A 12,762-nucleotide genomic window follows, 5' to 3' on the forward strand; every position below is an offset into this window, starting at 1 on the left:
CAACTCCATCTACTGGCTGCTCAAGAGAATGAACCTCTCCCTTGGCACTGATACACCCCCTCCGCCTACCCCCAAGAGTTCAGATACCCCAAGTATCTGCTTGTATCTGATCTGCCTCAGTTACCACTACTCAGACACAACCTCCCTCCACTTCTGTCCTCTTCTCTGGAATCACAGCGTTGCTCTCTTTCCTCTCTGAGGACAGCACTGCCCTTTCCCAGCAAGGAAGAGGAGGAGGAGTACATTGTCCCGCCCTCATACTCTTGACAGGCAAAAAAGGTGTCCTCTACATGTCCTTACTATCCACAATCGGACCAGGGCCCTGATATGGACTACCATGGATGCAACCCCATGTGTCACTCCCTCCACATTGGCCATACTGGGATCCTTGGGCCATGTATAAAGCATAGTTTGGGAAGCCTCTCATAGAGCAAAGCTGAAGGCCTACAGGTTCGCCATCTCCATTGGTCTCTTGACTACCAGAGACTGAGCCTCTCTCCATAGCTGATGAGGAAGAAGAACTGGCGGAGGAAGTTCTGCTGCCACTGTTTCTTCTCTTCTTCCCCTGATGAGGGTATCATGCCTCTACTCCATGCGTCAGCTGATGACTTTAAATACTTCCAGAAGTTGTTTGGCATGATAGCAGACTCTTTCCAGATTCCTTCTGAGGAAGTGAAAGAACAACAGCACAAACTGCTCAACATCTTGCATGCATTTTCATCCTCCAAAATAGCCCTCCCTGTCTGTGAGGCCCTTCTCGACCACACCAAGGCGCTATGGCAGACCCCAGCGTCCATCCTGCCTACCTGCAAGTGGGTAGACAAAAAATATTACATTCTTGCAAAGGACATGGAATTTTCTTTTTTCTCGTCTGACTTCAAATTCCTTAGTGGTCAATGCTGTGCATGAAAAGGGACAACAATACCAACCTCTATTTAGATTAAATTACATTGGTGATTCCAGCCCACTGTCTAGACCAGGCATTCTCAAAACGTCATTCAATCCCCATGATTATGAAAGGGATTGGAAGTGATTGGCCCTATTTGGTTGCAAGGCTTGTTCATCCACTATGCTCCAGTTCCAAATATCGAACTATGAGGCTCTTATGGCCAAATACAGTTATCTCAGTTATTCCAAAATATAGGAACTGTGCCAAGACCTTCCTGATGACAAAAAGGAGCAACTCCAGGCATTGTATCCAAAGGACATACAGCTTTACCCATACAGCTTGGCCCATACAGCTTTACAAGCCTCCTTGGACTCCATGGATACCGCTGCCAGTTCTATTGCGACTGCCGTAGTCATGAGACGGGTGTCATGACTGCACCTCTCTAGCCTCCCTAAGGAGGTACAAACCACCGTTGAGGACCTACCCTTTGAGGGCCCCAAATTATTTGCTGAGCGTACAGCTGAATCCCTACACTCCCTTAAGGATGTGCGAGCAACACTCTGTTCTCTTGGCATGAAATACTGAAGAGATGACCAGGGAAATACCAACCTTCCCCGTGATCCCAATCACCGCAGTACATTCCCCATTGACAGTAGGACACCCAACAAGTTGACCGAAGCCCCCTACCAAATGCAGACATATGACTCCTCCTCAAGGAGCTATCTCTCTCACACTTTTGGCCAAACAACAATTTTGAAGGTGTGGTCAAGGCCCCAAGAAACCTGCTCTAATCACAACAGTCATCTCCAACATCCTGCCAGTTTGGCGACCGTCTGGCCCGTTTCTTTCCATCATGGATGCTGATTACCTCAGACAGATGTGTTCTAGAGATCATTAAGGAAGGCTACTCCATCCCATTCCTATCTAACCCACCCAGCCACCCTCCCTCCTTCCCTCCCCTTCCCTCTTCAGGGACCATTATCACGAACGCATTCCATGAGAAGAAATAAACCACCTTCTGCAACAGGGAGCCATAGAGCTGGTCCCATAGAGGGAAGGTTTTTTACTCCCATTATTTTCTGATCCAAAAGAAATCCAACGGGTGGAGACTGATCCTAGACCTTTGAAACCTAAACAAGTGCGACAAACTGCAACACTTCAAGATGGTTACTCTCTCCACCATTATCTCAGCACTGGAACAGGGGGACTGGTTCTTAGCCCTCGACCTCCAAGACGTGTATTTTCGGATCATAATACACCCTGTCCACAGACGGTTCCTCTGATTCATCATGAGAACTGATCACTATAGAAAGTACTGCCCTTCAGACTCTGCACAGCCCCTCATTCTCCAAAGTCCTTGAGGTAGTGGCTGCCTACCTATGCAAAGTGGGCGTCGTAATATTTCCATACTTAGATGACTGTCTCTTCAAGGCCTCATCCGAAACTGACGCCCTTCATGCCGCCTGAATGACAATGGACTTTTTCTTGAGCCCCAGCCTTCGCATAAACTTGGAGAAATCTATGCTAACACGAGTGCAACAACTGGAGTTTATCAGGGCACAATTGGATGCCAAACAACCCAGAGCCTTCCTCCTATTTCACAGATGGTGAGAACCTATCCCCAGATCTCAGCCAGGACATGTGTCCAGGTACTTAGCCATATGGCAGCTGCCACATTCGTAGTAAAGTATACACAGTTACACGTGTTATCTCCAGGTGTGGCTCTGTACAGTCTATGTTCCTCACAGACACGGCCTTCACAAACTTCTGTCCATGCCTATGAAGGTCAAGGACTCACTACTCTGGTGGACACAGCCCAAAAACATCCGTGTTGGGGTCCCTTTCCTTTAACCAGCACTGTCCATGATACTAACAACTGACTCCTTAATCTGTTGGAGAGCGCACCTCACACTCATACAGTGCAGGACAGATGGTCCTTAACCAAATTCACTCTACATATCAACCTCCTAGAGTTACGAGCAGTCTGCAATGCCTGCCTACATTTTCTCCCACTGATCACACATTGCACTATCAGAGTCATGACAGACAATATTGCCTGCATGTTCTACGTCAACAGGCAAGGTGGAGTGAGGTCTCATTCTCTATGCTTGGAGGCACTAAAGTTATAGAATTGGTGTATCCAGCACGGCATCACCATCTCAGCTGCATACTTCCCTGGACACCAGAACGCCACTGCGGACTCATTGGGCCACTCCGAAGCCCCAGCCTTCCAACTAGGGGCACAGCGATACAGTTGAGCACCCATAGGAACATCACTCAATGAAGTAAAGATTACTTGCCATGTGCAGTAATACAGGAAGAGAGACACACACACAGCCTGGACAACCATGGTTTGTGACTTTGAGAGAAGCCTAGCAAAAGTAGGGTTTCTGGGTTTGGTGCTGGCAAAAGAATTGCTTTGCTTTCAGCCTCACGCCTATCTCCTGTTTTTGGGTTCCTCCTGTGTTTGTGGCAAAGAGGACTTTGTACATTCCTTATAAATAAACAAGATTGCATCTGTAATGCTGAATGATTGAATATGGCCATTTATATCATTGATATTGCCACTGTTATACAATTGCAACATATCTTGTACAAAGTATGTCACGTGAGGTGTCAATGGAAAAGTTATGATTTGCTAAGTACGATTATCCTGTTCAGATAAAAAAAAGATACATTCATATAAAGTCATAAATATTGGCTATGTACTGGCATCATACATATGTGCTGTATTCTGGGTAACACCCACCAGATGAGATTTACATCAGGACCAAACAGCTATGTACTGATGGCTCATCAATGACATTTAGCTCTCACAATGGACCATAGAAGAAACTCATTCCGCCCAGATAGCTCTTCCTGCAGATGTCCCAGCCTCCAAGGGGCCAATGGCTATCCCATGTGAGTCATCAAGCCATGTAAGGACACGTAATATGCTCTTGTGACCCTGGACTCCATCTTGTGTCAGTAACTTTCCACAAACTGGGCTGTGAGCTTTGTTTGAGACAATAAATTTCCAGGCATGTGGCAGAGGATATAAAATACCCCTGAGATCTCCATTTTGCTTCTTACCTGCTCTGATTCTCTGGACTGTGGATTTACAACAAAAAGTTTTGGAAGTTGTAGTAGGAAGAGAGCCTGAGACATAAGCCCTGGTATGAGGCCTGGTTTAAAGTAGTGGTCAAAGCTTTGCTGCTATAAAGCAAAGTCAGGTTGTGAGCAAGAGACAGGCCTTGCTCACAGAATCTGGCAAGAACAGCGTTGATATTTCAGAAACACACATTACTAAGAAGTTCTAGGTACAGAACACACATGCAAACACATTCCAGAAAGGTGGTACCAGAACACCTCAATTCCAACACATTCCCCAACGATAATAGGAACATGCTGATCCATCTTAAAGATAAGATCAGGATGCCAATATAATGGATAGAGATGTTTTGATTGAACCAACATGTACAAGGTAATGAGTGTCACCTAAATACGCCAGAGAGTGTCACCTAACCATGTCAGAGGGGCAATACGTAACTTGTTTGTATTGGTGTATAAAGAGGTATCTCAGAGGGAGTGTCTTTGGCTGGCCTAGGGGATAATGGGAAGTTCTGCTGTTAACTGAGCCACTCCATTGCAACGGGCAAACATGAGTTAGTGTACCTGTAACCATGGACGGCACATGGACTGCCGGCTGGGGGAGGCTAGCTTCCAACCCCGCCCTTTCTGCCCTTGGCCCTGCCCCCTGCCGGAGCCCAGAGGCCCCTCCCCATGGCCACCAGCGGCTGCCCCAGGCTAACCTCCCTCCCCCCAGCCCAGGAGTGCCAAGAGGGCAGGCTGAGCTGCCTGAGCCAGGGCCACTGCATGGGGGAGCTGGGGGCAGAGCATGGGCAGGCCCACACCTGGCTGTTTGGGGAGGCCCAGCCTCCTCCAGCCTATGATACCTGCCGCCCATGCCTGTAACCATTGAGCCAGGACATTAGAACTGTGCTTCATTAACAATAAACCTGCCCATGTTCCTTCACTATGAACGGGTCTGTGCTTATTGAACAGTTCAGTCAAGTCTGCTGTGCCAACTATCCGCGCAGAGCTGGGATAGCACACAGTGAGAACACACATGCAGCCAAACATCGAACAACAGAAGTTACCAGAGAGACTTTACAAGCCAGCAGTCTGTTCCAAAAGTTTACTTTTGTTACTGGTTTGATATAATCTAATGATAGAATGACCACCAGTTTGGGATGAGTCTGCCCTATTTCTCAGCAGTTAGTCCTGAATTTGGCATTCTCAGCTGTGACCCACTGAGGCACAGTGACAGCATCAAAGAAAATACCTGACTCCATCATAAACTTCTAACTGGAACAACCTGCAACACCCCAAATTTGGCAAACTGCTTGGGTCAAAAGAGGTAATATATTTGATCCATGAGAATGAAACTTTGCTCCTAGCTGGACAATACACTTTATTAACCTTTTTATATTTGTTACATGAATTATTTTTGTGAGGCTGGACAGTCTGTTCTACTTTCATGTACTTGTCTGATGTATAGAAAACGTAGCTATATATTTAATAGAATAGAAGTTAACATCTATTCAGTCTATTAAACAGTTTTTAAAAATACTTATGGAATGTCAAATCTCCACAGGTTGTTCTGTGTGTGTGTGTGTGTGTGTGTGTGTGTGTATATATATGTAATATTAATTTATGGTGATACTTTGGCAAGAATATCGGGTTTTTTTGTGACTTTAAGTAGGATCTGTGGTATCTTTTCTTTCTTTGAATGGGATCCATAATGCTGTGTGTGAAATAATTCTCTTTGTACTACCAGTACATATTTAAATACATTTTAACTGAAGATCTTAGCTTTAAATGCTTATTATCAAAACTAATCAAACTTTATGGATGTTTTCAGGTATGTCTGCAGCCTTGTATACTATGGCCTAACATTCAATGCTGGTGAATTAGGAGGAAATCTGTATCTAAATGTAGCTCTTTATGGCCTTATAGAAGTTCCTGCATTTCCTCTCTGCATGTTTTTTATTGAGAAATCCTGGTAAGCATAGTAACTTTCTAGTTTTATGTCTATATTGTAAGGCTAAAATCATACATATTGCACTGAAACCTGTGCAATTTGTTGAGAATATATTCATCTGTATTTGAGAACTTTTTTTTTATCCATTATTATGAGGGCATAGTGATGTATGTAGTTATAAAAGTTTAAAAGATATTATCTGTAACAAGCCAGGTAGCCTGAAGTTTGGTATAAGCCTTAATCTACAATGCATTAAGAAATTCTTACATTTTATTTCAAAAGGGTGAAAAGGATCATTTTAATGCAAATATTCTATGTTGATTGTAAATAATCCAGAATTCTGCTGCTAAGAGAAATATATAGATATAGCTAATATATTTTACAGTATAAACTGAGTAAAAAGCACGTTCCCTATTCTAGAAATATATTTAACTTTTCAGCTGAACTATCAGTGATTTTCTAACTTACTGACTGAGAATCAAATATATTTGTAATCCCTTGTAAGTAAATATCAATTGTATATAATATAATACTGCAAATGTGACTGTTGGCTGGTTCTTCTCAGTCAGGTCCACTTCACTTTTATTCCAAAGTAAACAGGTGCGGAAATAGCCTTTGTGGAGTCGTATGTATTCTTGTCAAGATTTAAATATAAAATGTATTTTATACTTTTTACTTTATATTACAACAAAAACTATGTAAAAGAATATTAAGGTTGCACAATCAAGCATGCGGGTTAGAAAGGCCAGAATGAAGGTTGCCTATCCAGCCTTAATTCAGTTCCCTTGTGTGTATGCATTATTAAATAATCTCTTAATTACTCGAGCATGTATTATATTTTCCACAGGATCCCAGTCTCATTCTTTGCACAGAATGGATTGTGCTCACAGAATGAATCAAGGCTGTGTAGTGAATGAGGCTGTTGTTTATAGGACCCCCTCGCTCATTTGTTGCAGAAGTTGACAGTTTTCATGAATCATGAATTCACTTAAACTTTTTAGAGAAAAAAATCAAACATTTTGCTAGAAAACAGTTTCTGTGAATACTAATGCACTGTAATTAAAAAAATATGTAATTACATAACTGAAACCACTGTCTGAAACATGGTACAATATGTCTATAATTATTATTATTACAGCCCTTGGCTTTTCACAGACAATTACAAAAAGGCAAGTTTTCTGTCTTGATGAGCTTAGATTTTAACCTTATCTAACCATGTGCTCTTTTTCCTTTTAGGTCTGGAAGACGTAAAACTACAACTTATTTTCTGATATTTGCAGGGTTTGCATGTATATTTACTATGATTTTACCAGAAAATTCTGGTGAGTATGTACTGAAACTTGAGTTAGTCTATCTACAGATAACTGTTTTACAATTAAACTCAACTAATCGGTTAGGAAGTAGTAGGGGGCTAGTAAAGTCTCTGTATATTTTGGAGATATTTTGATTGCATTAGAACTGGACATGGTACAAACTATTGAATAAAGTTGTGACAAACGGTATTTTCACAATTATTACAGTAGTTTTTAAAAAATCCTACCAGATTCATTGTAGAATCTTGAGCTATCTACTCATATGTACATTTTATTTTATTTAATGTTACAAAATAGTAGTGTTACTATTGAGATACTGTTCGGCAGAGGCTCCCAACCTTTTCAGACAACTATACCCCTTTCAGGAGCCTGATTTACATCTCACTTAAAAACTACTTGCTTACAAAATCAGACATAAAAATATAAAAGTGTCACAGCAAGTAATTACTGAAAAATTGCTTACTTTCTCATTTTACCATATAATTGTAAAAAAAATCAATTGGAATATAAATATTGTACTTACATTTCAGTGTATAGAATATAGAGCAATATAAACAAGTCATTGTCTATATGAATTTTTAGTTTGTACTGAATGGAAAATAATATAAGAATGGAAACTAGAAAGAGATTGTAGTTTTAAATTCTGTGAACATATGAATATTAGTGCAACACGATTGTGTCCAGTTTGCATAACTGTATTCAATACGTCATTTGCCTAGGAGTTAACCTTGATATGTGGGTATGTCAAATTTGCCTGCTGATGTTACCCAGTGTACTGAAAAAGATATTGGAGTGCCTGAAATCCCTCTTTAAGGCATCCTAGGGATTCCTGTAAGTCTAGCCCAAGGCCAGTCCAGAGTACTGCAAAGGGTAAATTCTCAAAGTGTAAGCCTGAGCTAGCCACAGCTTTTGAGCTCCAGGACTCAGTGCTAACGCCTTCCATGCTGGTGTAGATCCTTCCCCTGACTAAGACCAGATAGGTAGTTGTCATCAAAGTGCTGAACTCAGTTGTAATTAAAGCTAAGGCTGCTTCTTGTTCTCGCTATTGGCAATAGCCACGTCGTTGCTGCATGTATCAACCTTACCTATTTTTTCTTTTGGGACATTCACCCCGCTTCCTACTGTTTAGGAGTAAGAATCATGGTGGATAAGGTCTTTAGAGAAGAAAGAATTACTTATGTGTAAGTCTTGCTCTCTGGAGATGCCATTACAAAGGGATTCTCACTGAGTAACCATAACTCCCCCAGAGTTTGGGGATTAGTCCCTTTTTAAGGTGCCTCAGTGTTTGCACTTAGTTTTTGTGTTTTGGGGGTGGGACTTATTTTGAGTCCTAATTAACCATTTTGAATTGGATGACCATCCTGGGAGTTTCACATCTTGTGAAACCAAAGGAACTGACTGAAATGTTCAACGGGAAGCATTTATATCCAGCATGCAACAGCCAGTAGGGGACCTGACTCTCTCTCTCTCTCTATCCTGCTACTGCGAGCCTCAAGGGTCAAAATTATTTAAGCGCTGAGGGAGTTCTTCCAGGCTTGTGGTAATGACCTAAGGCTTAGGAGTGGAAATCTTTTTGGAATTATATCTTCAGAGAAACAGAATTACAAGTAAGCATTTTTTCCCCCTTTTTAATGTAAAACTTTTCTCAATGGGATAGCCTCATGAGATACACATCTCATTTGCATGAGTGCTTGAGAAGGATAAGATATACTATATTACCATAACACACTTCAGTACAATAGTAATAGAATGCAAGAGCACTCAGTCTGAAATATTAAACTGCATTGAGCAATTGCAACCTCAATTTATATTATACCCGTGAGCAAATGAAGGATCAAACATTTATTAAAACCATATAACATTGGTGTCAGTTTCAGTGGAACAGGTAGCTTATTCTGCTAATGTGGGGCTGCAGCCCCAAATATCAGCTTTCAATAGACACTGAATTCTAACCACTTTTTAAAATACACTGATTTAAGAAAAAGTTATACACCACTGCCCCGATATAACACTGTCCTCAGAGCCCAAAAATCTTACTGCATTATAGGTGAAACTGTGTTATATCGAAGTTGCTTTGATCCACCGGAGTGCACAGCCCCGCCCCCTGGGAGTGCTGCTTTACCGCGTTATATCCGAATTCGTGTTATATCGGGGTAGAAGTGTATCTATATTTGGCATACAGGCAGAAATAAATAGTAGTTTCTGCTATTTTATGTGATGGACTGACTTTCATTTCAGTCCCTTTCAATCCAAATTAATTTTTTACTTTTTCTGATGGTTTTTTAAAGACAGCATGATGTTCATCCATGTGTCAAAGCAAGAGTAAAAAAAAAAAAAAATCTTTAAAGATAGTGCACTAGCACAGAGTAATGATTGCTGAAGCACTGCTGAATTTCATAAAACCTACTCCATTTGGAGTTTTGGTGTTGTGGGTAATTGATAAAGTTACCATGTGTGTCAGTTTCTAGCCTGGTCTGAGGAAAATTGGTTCTTGGCCCAGAATGATTGTAGACAGTTAAACCATTCAGCTCCCAGCATCATACAGTCTGATTCAGTTCCCAGCATGAAGTGAGGATTATTCCCTCTCTAATCTGACCTTGTAGTTATTAGAACAAAGCAATTTTTATTAGCCCGAGTCTGCATTCCTTGAATATTTAACAAAAAAATCTTGATTTTATTATAGTGGATTTAAAATTATAATTAAGTACTAAACACATGCACTGCATGCCCTCATCTATCAGAAATCTATCTTGATTTCTAGATAGCTCAACTTGTTTATCAACCAAAATAGATCCAAATCATTTCACATGTGGAATAAGACAAATTACAACTTTTCAGCCATTAAAAATGCTGTCTATTGGTCAATTTAAAAACTTATTTTTTAAATTTAAAACACAATTAGAACTTTCTTATAGTCCCACATCCACCCCTCCTTCCCATTCTTTTAGGATTAAGACATTCATTCGTAGGGACTCTGAGTTGGAAAGTGGGGCAAACTAAGCTATAATTTTATTTGGTTTCAAAAATAATTCTAAGAGGTAGGAGCAGCTTCCTCCATTTTTGTCTCTCGTAATGGACTCTGGTGAACAAAGGTAGCAAGTTCCAACAGGAGAAAATTATTTACTTAGATTTGCGTGGTAGTATACAACATGAATGTTCTTTTAACTTGTGCAGCTCTTCCATTGATGTCAATGGTCCATTGAATTTGAAAGTTATTTTGTGTATCTGGGAGAGAAATTTTTTAAAAAAGCAATTCATATTGAATTAATCATATCCTGGGACTTTTTCTAGTGTTTGACTGTGAGTGCCAGACAGAATTTTAATCTGTGTAATAGGGACTTTGAGGGCTACAGTTTCCTGCATGGATAGTTCTTCTGCAGTAAAATATAAACATATATTTGGGTTCTTCAAGATGGAAAGTGCCATTGAATAAAACTTTGCCTACCGAAGCGGAAGAGTAAAACATTAATCTGTATGATGACCCTTCATGTGCAACATTTTTGATGCCATTATCATAAAAGCATAGTCATGGTGACCATTCCCTATTCCAGGTGCTCCAGCAGTTGCTTAATATCAACTTCATTTATGAGCAATCTCTGGTCATCTCTGACACACAAAAAATGGCAAAGATCAACCAATTGGTGATTATACCATAAAAAATAACTGAATGGCAAAGATTTGAGTTTGATAAGAAATTTGGAACTTTCTTATTTTCTAACATCATTTTCACAAAATTCTGCCCAAAATAGTAGCACAAAATTACCCATTATCAAAAATATTTGAAGAACTTTCCTTTGGATATATTCCTCCAGACAGATTTAAATTCACAGGGCCACTACTAGATGCTTCAGGCGAAGAAATAATGGAAGAACTGAAAGGTTTCATGTTGACACTTGATGTGAAATTGCTGATTAAAAATTAGAATTGCCTCACTGATGGTTATCAACATCCATTCAGGAGAAACTGTGTTTAATACTATTGATTCTACTTCTGAAAAAAAGGCCATGGAATATTGTGCTAGAGTTGCTAACGATGCCATCCAGGAATGCAAAGAGAAATACGGAAAGTGAGTCTTTTTGTCTTTTGCCTCAGGAATAACATGATAACACCTCAGGTATAATAATCGTAAATGTCTAATGTATGGCTGTTCAGCACATCATTTAAGCCTCACTGAAAAAGCAGTAATGAAGTTCTAAAATGCACTGTGGAATTTAAAAAGGTGCTGCAAACACCCTCAGCTTCATGATTTGTTGATTGAAAAAAAGAAAATTGATGCCCCAGTTTCCCAATGACACTCAGTGGAATTATCAGGAAGACTGGGTTCCTGCGTTTGCATCCAGCTAGTAGATGTAGGTTGACATTTGCATTGAGCACGTGGAAGATTTTTTGAATAACCTTTGTATCCCCTTTACATTACAAAGATTTCTGCAGGAAGACATGAAACTTGGAAAAGCAATTGAAGGAAGTTTCAGAGTTCCAGTGTATATGCTGATGACACTAGTATTTCAGTTCAAGTAGAAATCTGGCTTGATCCAGTTAAAAAGAATTGGAATCATACAAGGACAAAAATAAAAAACAATTGAGAAACTATCTTTTCCAATACTTAGCCAACATGACTTGATCCAAATAAGTTGAACCCAGAATTGGAGGAAGAATCTGAAATACAGTTCTTGGAACATAATTCTGACTTTTTTCCTTAAAAAATCCCACCTTTTCTTTTTTTTTCTCTCCCTCTCTCATGTCATTACTATTGCTAGTAACCTTGGGTTTCCCAAAAAGCATTGGGAGAGACTTCTTGGTCAGAAATATACATCTTAGTCACAAAACAGAATGTGTTTTCTCTGGAGGCAAGGATTTTAGTTGTCAGAAAGACATCTGTGAGTGTGATGAAGTCCTGTATATGTGGTGCAGTAGCATCATAATTTTGAGTACATCAGTTAGGCATCAATTTATGATCATACAGGGAACGCACAAGGTCAGACAATAAATTTATAAAAAATATTACTATGCAAAACCCATTTACAAATGGCTTAAAATAATTTTTTTAAAAAGGTCTTCACTTAATTAGTGAACTGTGGGGAATTTTTTTTCTACAGAAAAGAGGTTTTTAATTCCAAATATCCTCCTGAACTGGGATAGGAAGGTAAGTGACAGGATAGATAGCTTTTACGCTGGAAGAACAAACTTTAGTAGCAAAGAGTAAATGCTATACTTGTATTTAAGTCTCTTGAAAAAGACCATGTGTTCAACATAGTACAAAAAAACCAGAGAAGTGTACATATTTCTTTATATTCACATTTATTTATTTTCTCTCTTCCAAAGGTTTTTTCTTCAGTCCAGCTCTGTTAGCCTTGTGTGGAAAATTGACTGTCAGTGCTGCCTTCAACATAGTGTATATTTATACTTCTGAACTCTACCCAACAGTAGTGAGGTAATTGAAAATTTAAATAATTTTTGGCATAGGAAATATAACTTCTGGCTAATGATTTGTTTAAATTTGTATTAATGCATTAATTGTTAACATTTAGATTCATAGA

At 39.8% G+C, this 12,762-nt stretch overlaps 1 protein-coding gene across 3 annotated transcripts in view; it reads left to right on the forward strand.

The window, feature by feature from the left end:
• The window catches only part of LOC117880292 (solute carrier family 22 member 15-like), a 56,502-nt gene that overhangs the window by 26,972 nt on the left and 16,768 nt on the right, over positions 1–12,762 (forward strand). For all 3 annotated transcript variants that reach the window (XM_034776324.1, XM_034776323.1, XM_034776325.1), the window contains 3 exons: positions 5,793–5,933; positions 7,149–7,234; positions 12,548–12,656. In XM_034776324.1, the coding sequence (XP_034632215.1) occupies positions 5,793–5,933; positions 7,149–7,234; positions 12,548–12,656 (336 nt within the window). The remainder of the gene's footprint in view (positions 1–5,792; positions 5,934–7,148; positions 7,235–12,547; positions 12,657–12,762) is intronic.

This window comes from Trachemys scripta, chromosome 7 (assembly GCF_013100865.1).
Source record: "Trachemys scripta elegans isolate TJP31775 chromosome 7, CAS_Tse_1.0, whole genome shotgun sequence".
NCBI lineage: Eukaryota > Metazoa > Chordata > Testudines > Emydidae > Trachemys > Trachemys scripta.